Source organism: Mangifera indica, chromosome 6 (assembly GCF_011075055.1).
Source record: "Mangifera indica cultivar Alphonso chromosome 6, CATAS_Mindica_2.1, whole genome shotgun sequence".
Lineage (NCBI taxonomy): Eukaryota > Viridiplantae > Streptophyta > Magnoliopsida > Sapindales > Anacardiaceae > Mangifera > Mangifera indica.
Window position 1 is genome coordinate 12,031,390 of NC_058142.1, and position 9,247 is coordinate 12,040,636.

Sequence of the window (9,247 nt, forward strand, 5' to 3'; positions counted from 1 at the left end):
AAACATATATATAGAACAGCTCATAGGTTTTGTATCCGCTTCCGAAAGATGTAAGGTGCAAGTTACATTGATCTATTTATAAATTGAAACAAGCATCCAGAAGTTGAAACATTTGATTCAATAAAACAATCAAATTGTTTGGTTACAAAAAAAATATGGATGAACCATTGTTTACAAATAGGTTAAGGATCATGTCATTACATTTCTCATATTGTATGTAGATGACATACTACTAATAGGTAATGACATACTACTAATGGGTAATAACATTGACATGATGAATAAAATAAAAATATGATTGTCCAAAACTTTCTCGATGAAAGACTTAGGACATATGACCTATATAAAGATAGAACAAAAAATATAATTGGATTATCTCAAAAATTATATATAAAAAAATGTTAAAAATTTTTAACATGGAAAACTCAAAAAGATGACTTTTGCCTTTCACTTATAATTTTCATCTTTTTAAAGATACGAGTCCAAAGACTAATGAAAAACGACAACAAATGCATAATGTGTATTATACTTCGGCTGTAAGTACACCCATGTACATAATGTTATGTACAAGACTTGATATAGCATTTGTTGCAATTGTTATAAGCAGATATCACAGTAATCCAAGGAAAAAACATTAGTCAACTGTAAAATCAATCCTTAAGTACTTAAGAAGAACTAAGGATCTCGTTCTAAGTTATAGGTGTTTAGAGTTAAACATTCAGAGATACTCAAACTTTGATTTCCAATCATACATTGATGATAGAGAGTTTATATCAGGGTTTATTTTTATTTGTAATAGGGGTATGGTTAGTTGGAAGAGTTTCAAACAATCAACCACCTTTAACTCCACTACAACGGTTGAATATATTACTGTTTCACAAACTACAAAAGAGGTTGTACGAATACATAAGTTTGTATCCAAACTTGCTATGGTTCCAAATACGGTTTCTCTAATAATCATGTTTTGTGACAACACTAATGTTATTGCATAGACAAAAGAACCAAGGGTGCATAAGAAGGCCAAACATATTCAGTGAAAGTATCATATTTTAAGAGAACTCGATGGAACTAAAGAGATCATAATTCAAAAGACACCGTCAGTAGAAAACGTTGTTGACCTATTAACTAAAACGATAACACTGAAACAGTTGAACTATCATCTTGAGAAAATAGGTATATGATACAACAGCAAATGACTCTAGTGCAAGTGAGAGTTTTGTTAATGTATGTCCTAGGAACCATTCATGTTGTAGGTTTCAGGAACATTTTGTCTTATATGTACACTTGTAATAACTTATTAATAAAAGAGAATAATTCTTTTGTTTATATACATAAGTTATTTCCTTTATTTGCGATAATATAAAATATGTATATAAAATGTTCACAAGGCTCACTTAATAAATAAACTGAATCATCAAATTTTTCTTATAGACGTGATATAAATTAGGTTATTATATCACATAGTAAGTATACTGAATACATCTGTTGAACATCATGAGATAACATTAATGCAAGGGATAATGACGGCATGTCAATAGGATATTAGTATGGATTAACAATTAAAAAACTGTTTTTCAAACGTGACCAATAATAATAAATTACTTGTTCATTAAATCATAATCAATGACTTATTGTATAATCATACTAGTGTACGAAATAATCCTTTGAGTTGAGATATCATGATCAAATTTGATACGGATACGAGTGATTCATATGGTAGGTGAATAAGGGGAATAAATTATGAACCGAAACTGAATTGATTTAATGATTACCTATTTTGAACTGAATTAAAAATACCAATTAACCAAACCGAATTTTTGGTTAACCAATTCTTTAAACAAATTTTAAAAAATAACAATATTTTATTATTTTTTCTATTTTCTGAAAATATATTTTCATATTGTATTAATTTTTTATTCAACCTTTCTAAAACCAAAAAACTAATTTTTTTATATTATTGAACCAGTATCTAAACCAGTATCTGAACCAATTCTTCAAATAACCTACTTTTTATTCAATTTTTGGTTCAAAAATCGGTTTTGTTCAGTTATCGAATAATTTTGAACACCTCTAATACAAGTTAACCACATTTCATATGAGAAACTATATCGATCATGTGTTATTTATATGTAGGGATGAATGATGATCAAAATGAGATCCGTTGACTCAAAAAGTATTAAGTTTTAAATATATGTTGATTCGATTCGAATCTAAGTTTCAAAGTGAATGTCAATAAATATTGAAAATCAAATTTTCTGGTCAAAGTATAAAATAAGTCATATGAAATATGTTTGTTATAACATGTTCTAAATATTTCAATCAATGATTCATAAAATATCAAAATTAGGGCTTCGACGAATCGTGAGTTCAAAATCAATCTAGATTGGACAACAGGAGAATATTACCTATACAAAATATACAATTAGAGATATTAGATTCAATAGAGAATTTTTTTTATTATGGTTTAGGGGTTATGATACATTATTAGATGTTTACCATAGTCGTCGAATTTATAGATGCACTTTCAGATGGTTTGAAAAAATACTCACAGCTATGTCATGATAAATCTAAAAGGTCACACCAATAAACTAAACTTTCGAGAGGGAGAATTAGTTAGCTGGGGTTGGCTAGCAACTTTCGAAAAATAATAAAAATCATATAAAATGTTCTATGAATACAAAAGTAACATTTTAAAATAAGGTGTTAGTAAGATAAAATGTATGTGACTAAAATATATAATAGATATATATGTACGATAAATCTTTAAATCAAGATTTTAGTGAGCCAAAAGTAAAATTTTAGAAACTACTACTAACCACCATTATAAAAGAATAAAGTTAGTTCATTCTAAATATAGTTAATTCATTTTAAATTAAAATTTGCTCACTAAAATTGTAAAACTCTCTCCCCTCTCTTCCTCACAATAAGGGTGGTCTTTCTACTTGTTAGTGGACTTTCTTTAGAGGTCTCACAAGTGGAAGACTCATTTTATTATCATCCTATATCTATATAAGAGGTAAAAGAATAAATAAAATCCTTCACCGTTCTCCCTTTCCTAATTAATGTTTTGATTCACGTCTCTTCAACATGTATAACGTTTTTTGCATTATTCCCCTTCACCCAACCTATTAGAACCCCCTCAAATGCATTGTCATAACCAAGTTGTCATTCATATTGCCAATAATCCAGTCTTCCATGAGCAAAAGCATATTGAGGTCGATTGTCCCTTTATTAGGGAAGCTGTAATGAACCAAAAACTATACACTTTTTTCACTTTTCTCTAAGCAGATTGCTGATATTTTTCTAAAGTTTGAAGTCCTAAGATAATTCTTAATATATGTAACAAGTTAAGCATGGTTAATACCTATGCTCCAGCTTGAAGAATATTATTAAACTTTCATCCCACATCAGTCATTTATGTACTTTCTCATGTACTCATCCATATATTGTAGTGTAGGGGGGCTAATATGTATCTTTTCATTTTCTTGCTATCTCTCTGCACAAAAATATTGAAAGTAAATCATATCATGAGTGTCAATTTTGGTACGTAGATTTTAGATCATGCTACAAGGCTATTGGTTACAGCAATATTTTCCTCTATTTGTTTTCTTTAATGGGGTGAAAGAGGGCTAACACTCTCCTATTGAGGTATCAACTATTAATAAAATCACATGCTTGTGGGAAGGGGGAAGGGAGAAGGATGATAACAAGATATACCTATTAACACAAAATCATCCCTCCAGTACACTATTAACAAACAAACATCTTCTAATATAAACAAAAATTCATCGTAGTTTGGTCAATGTCCTCCAGTGCCACAAATAATTTAAGCAACATATTTTTAATTGATAGGATAATATTTTTTACCTGCTCAATGAGTGAATCAAACAAGTTTAGAATGTCAAGGTTTCTGATGCATCTGAACAAGTTGCTTGATTGATGCGGCAGTGAACGGCCTCAAATGCTCTAGCAGAATCACTTGAGAAACCCATCAATGCCTCAAATACAATGGGTAGGCTTGTTTTCAGGTTATTCATAATCATGTCTCTGGTAACCTGGACTGAGTTCAGATATTTGGTCTCTTCAGTGTGAACTTGCTTCCTCAGAGCTTCAATTTTGGCACTCTTCAGGGATAAAGGATGCTTGGGGCTCAGATTGGAGGGGTCAACTCCATCAGGTAACGTCCCTTCTAGCTTTTTCTCCATCTCAGCGAGAGACTTCAACTCCTTCTGAAGCCTTTTCTCAAGTCTATCAGACTTTTTGTGCAGATTGCGTTCTTCCAGCTGCTGTTGGAATATCACTTGGATGGCTGATAAAAAGCTCCTAATGGCTTCTATGGCCACCTATAAGCACATTGTTCAACAAAAATTGTCATCAAAAAGTCTTGCGAATACCTTGAGAATACAAGGCATTTTGTAAGAGTGCTACAGAGATATCTTGGGAATACAAGGATGAGTGCATCAAAATTTCAAAATGAAAGTTACAATTTTCAATAGATACAGGTTTAACACAAAAATAATGTTTTAGAGCAATACTTTTGAGGCAATCCGTTTCATTGCCATCAAAACAACTTGCATGGAGAGAAGTAGGTAAAATGAACCAGTAGATGAGAAAATCAAGTCACCATGCTGTGCACATTAAGCAACAGCATCCTGATTTGTGCTGAGCAATGTGCACATTAAGCAACAGCCTCCTGATCTGTGCTGAGCAAACATTGCCTATGGACTAATTGAATTAAACATGAAAAACACGACAGGACTAGTGCTAGGGGTATACTGTGATTTTAGCAAATCTTAGAATTTAGGACTTAAAAACAAAATAATATTGAAAGAATGTCCTAGACAAAGTACCTTATCAGGTAATTTGTCAAAAACAAGTTGCCAATGTTCACAGAGCCTACGAATCGCAGAAGAGCTATAAGTCTGTTGATCATGCACAAGGCAAGCAGTAAGTTGGATCCACCTACACAGGGTTCTCACATAAACTTGTTGAGAGTTTGTAAGCTTGCAGAAACTGGCAAGCCAGGCAGTGACCTCCACTTCAAGCTGAGCTGTGGCTTGTTGATGGGACTCAGTAGTATAGTCCTTGCTTTGATCATTGGTTAAATGACTCAATCGCTCAGAGATATGTTTCTGAACTTGATGGCATTCATACATTGTTCTCCACATATGCATCAGTCTGTGAGGGTTTAACCAAGATATCCATCATAAATGTTTTTCCTTTTCTGAAATAAACAATCATGCAATTATCAAAGATACTAAGTTTTCATCAACATCAAAGAACAGCTAAAGCCTTTTGGGAGTTGCACCTAAACTGGCATCTCACTGGGGATATACCCAATGAGTAAATGCATGGTCTTTTGGTCAGCTTCTTTCATCTAAATTACTCAAAACTTCCTTACTTTAGCCAATTTATTGGGAAGCAGGGAAGTCGTTAGACCTTAACATTCATAATTTCAAATGAATGGATTTGGAATGAACTTAATATTATATGGTTTTAAAACTACCAAGTAACCACTATCATATGAAAGAACATGCAATCCCAATAACTGATATATATATATATATATATATGAAATTGCACCCATTACTAAAGTTATGGGTGTTCGACAAAGAGTTATGATAGATGTTACAGTGTTACAAACATTACCCTGAAATTAGCGCAACCAGCTGAGGATACAGCTCTTCTTCAATGATTTGCAATATAGATGAACAAGTCTCACTAATTGAATGCTGCAGGCGTCCTATATCAGTCCCCAATTTCTCAACACAGACTCGAGTTTTCTCAGTCTTTATCCAGTTGTAGTTTTCATCTTCTTGTTTCTGTAATAACATGGATTTCTTCTTATGCTCTAATTTAGTTGTTTCTTCCTCCTACAAAATATGGATAAAGTAGAAGTAAACAGAAAATGAAGCATAAATGAACATGTATCCATCATTTACAAAACTGAACCGACCCTTGGTTGGAAATTGAATAAGATTATTTTATTAAAGAGATAAGGAAGCAGGATTAAAAAGTGAACCAAAGCTCTAAACGAAAAGCTAAACCAAAATTTCTTCGAATATCAGATGTTGGTAGACTCACTCTTACCAATTCAAGCAAAAGAACTAAATTGAAGAATCAAGGCATCAACAAAATTATAGCTCTTATAGTTAGTTTGGTGGAAGAAAAGGTGGGGAATGCAAGCCAGTTTTCTCATTAAGTTAATGAAATCAGAAGATGTAACAATAAAACTCTGTCTAAGGGGGAAATCTATTTTCAAGAATCACAATTCATGCACAAATGTTTCCAATAATGTGTCAAATATTATTCTCACCTTTAATTCCTTGTAAAGTCTCTGCTCTGCAGCATATAGTTTGGAAAGAGTGATGCAATGAGCTCCAGGCCTGCATGGTTCACTAGGGCCACACATACCAAAAGCACCTTGTGTAAATTGGAGTGACTTGGAAGACCAGTTCCATGACAGCGAACTAAAGACCTTGGGGGAATTGCTCCTCTTCCCTGCCATGCAAATATGGTTATTATAACTTCCAGTAGGCACTTGTTACTGCAAGAGTCCATCATCATAAACTCAACAATTGACTTACAATGCGCACCCACATCCATTAAACAAAAACGGTAAGCAGTACAATATTATTGCCGCGCAGATAATTGCAGCATAATAAATCACCCAGTCCTAAAATATTTTATCAGAGAAAATCATTCAAAGCTAGTCGCTACAGAACTCTAAATTATAGTTTTACTAGCAAGAACAATACTACAGTAACCATAAAATGATAAATTAGTTTGTGGATTTCAGGACCTTTTTTTATGTCATGTGTCTTCACTTTTTTTTTTCCCTTGTTTTCTGGACTGTCCTGATCTATAAATATATAGAGATACAGTATACAACTAATACTGTCAGCTTCACCTAAGAACAGTTGGGTAGTGCATTGAATGCCAAACTACGTACTATACAGGTAAGTATATCTAGTAAACTACAACTACCTTTTCAGGTTTCTTCCATCAAATTTTAAAGCATTAGGCAATATGTGTGTATCATATAAAATCTAAGTTAATAGCAAGGGAGAGTATTTACTTTTGTTTTCTTTGAAATTCTGTGGAAGAAAAGTGTCCCCGTGTTTGATGTCCATAAGAATACCTATATCCTTTCCAGCCGCCCATGCTTTCAGGAAATAATCATCTAACTCCTTGATGATACCATCCAAGGTCTTCCTCCTCCATAGTGCCATGGTCATATGAGTTGTGTCTTTAGTATATGAGCTCATCATTTTTAAGTTATCAGCAATAAGTTCTTCAGGTGGTGGCTTCTCAGTGACTGTATTAGAATTAACTTCCTCTTCCTGATCATCTTCCTCAAAGTCAGTTTTAGTTTCTGCCCAAGTTTCCTCATCAAATTGCGTCACCATTTCACACTTACTTGACTGCCCATGAGATGAAGAATAATGAAAATGATATTCCCATGACGGACTCAGGACCTGAGTTGGTGAGATCCTGCTACCATCTTCATTGATTTCTATGCTCTCTTTGTGGATAACTTCATCTTTTAGATTATCATCAACATTCCTCAAGTCAGGACTATACGGAGGTGGTGGTGGTGGTGGAGAAGGAGGCAATGAAGGAGGTGGTGAGGCCTCTAATGTTGTGTCATAAGGGGGATTTTCAATCTCTAATGACTCTGATTCAGTGAATTGCCGAAGGGTTACTCCAGTATTCTTCAGTGACCTCAAATAAGCCAATTGAGAATCAGCAAATTCTTTTCTAAGCCCTAGCAACTGTTTCATTAATTTCTTTCTCTGCCTGCATATTTGCACTCTCTCTTCCTTATCAATGCTTGAAGCAGCACAACCCATCTCTCACTAAAACAAATTTCACCAGTCCATCAAATATAACTTCAAACTACAACACAATATAACCCAAGATGCAGGATCAAATTTCAGAAATTTTTACACAAAACAGTAAAAAAATAAAAGACTAAACTCTTACATTCAAACACCAAAACAAATACCAATTTCTCAGAATACACAGCAACTAAACTGAGTTCAAATAATCGTAGTTTCGAATCTTTCTACTCAGACAACACGCTAAACACCTTCACATCAAAAATTTGTAGCTTCTAAACTGAATTCGTTAACTTTCTTAACATTTCAAAGCTCATATATACAAAAACTCTTTCACTAAAGCACACTAAAAACAAGTTAAAAAAAAAAAAAACACTAAATTTCAAATAAACCAAAACATATATACAAACCCCGAAAGCTGAAAACAGGCATCATTTTCAAAAGGAGCTTGCTTCTTCACAAAATTTCGCAAGCTTACTCAACAAATGTGCTCATTTCTACCCAAAGACCAAAACCCCACATTCGCATTCCTGGATATAAGAGGTGAAGGGGTTATCTGAAAAGAAGACAAAAAATAACTCACCCAAAAAATAACTCACCTCCAAAACCTTAGTATCTCGCAAACAAACAAGCAAAGAAAGACAAAAATTGAAATAAAAAGAGGGTTTTGAGAAGACAAGAAGACAATGGTACTGACACAGAAACTGGGAAAGTAAATGAGGACTCAGTTTGCTTAAGAGTTTCAAACATTAACAGAGAAAAAAAGAATCTTCTGCAACAAAGGAAGGAAACCAAACACATTACCATTAGTATTAGCTTGGTTTCATTTGACTTGAAGAGTGCTTTGTCACGTCTAATTCATAATATTGATTAACGCTTTACAGAGAGGAAAAAGGTCAGGGCTCGAGTACCGAGGTGGGGTACAGTAAGAGAAGCATCCAAAGACAAATTTCAGGAACATCCACCGCATTTTAAAAAAATATAGTCCAAAAGACTTTTTCCCACCCAAGGTATAATGAAAATTCAAAATGACCTAACTAACTTTTCAAAATTTAAATATTCACCCATTGATTAGTTTCCATGGTTACAGTCAGTGGTAGAATCATCATTTAGAGATTTTTATTTTTAAAAAATTGACTTCCTTTTAACCCCTTAGCTTTAAAAATTAATATTTACACCCTCAAACTTTAAAATATTCATTTACACCCCAAACTTTGAATGAACAGCCACCCCCTAAAACTTTGAAACATTGTATTTACACTCCAAAAAATTTATTCCATCTTCTGACAATTGTTCTTCCTAGTGTTTCTCTTCAACGGCATCTCCCCTCCCTCCATGGTGGCTTCTCGATGTAAAAACCATAAAAAATCTGGCTAAAATAGTTTGATTTTCTTGCACAAATCTGT

The 9,247-nt window shown here is 33.2% G+C and overlaps 1 protein-coding gene across 10 annotated transcripts; it reads right to left on the reverse strand.

Moving 5' to 3' along the window:
- Positions 1-3,701: 3,701 nt before the first annotated feature.
- LOC123219540 (protein ALTERED PHOSPHATE STARVATION RESPONSE 1) lies at positions 3,702-8,781 on the reverse strand. Of its 10 annotated transcripts, none has more exons than XM_044641545.1 (7): positions 8,646-8,761; positions 8,252-8,371; positions 7,079-7,859; positions 6,317-6,501; positions 5,650-5,873; positions 4,851-5,178; positions 3,702-4,343 (listed from the first exon to the last, which is right to left on the reverse strand). In XM_044641545.1, the coding sequence occupies exons 3-7, from the start codon at positions 7,851-7,853 to the stop codon at positions 3,894-3,896; spliced, it is 1,962 nt and encodes a 653-aa protein (XP_044497480.1). In that variant the 5' UTR covers positions 7,854-7,859; positions 8,252-8,371; positions 8,646-8,761; the 3' UTR covers positions 3,702-3,893. The 10 variants fall into 10 exon arrangements, with proteins under 10 accessions (XP_044497480.1, XP_044497475.1, XP_044497473.1 ...); XM_044641540.1 differs by having other exon boundaries at positions 7,079-7,899; XM_044641538.1 differs by having other exon boundaries at positions 7,079-7,899; positions 8,252-8,397; positions 8,646-8,734.
- Positions 8,782-9,247: the final 466 nt, after the last annotated feature.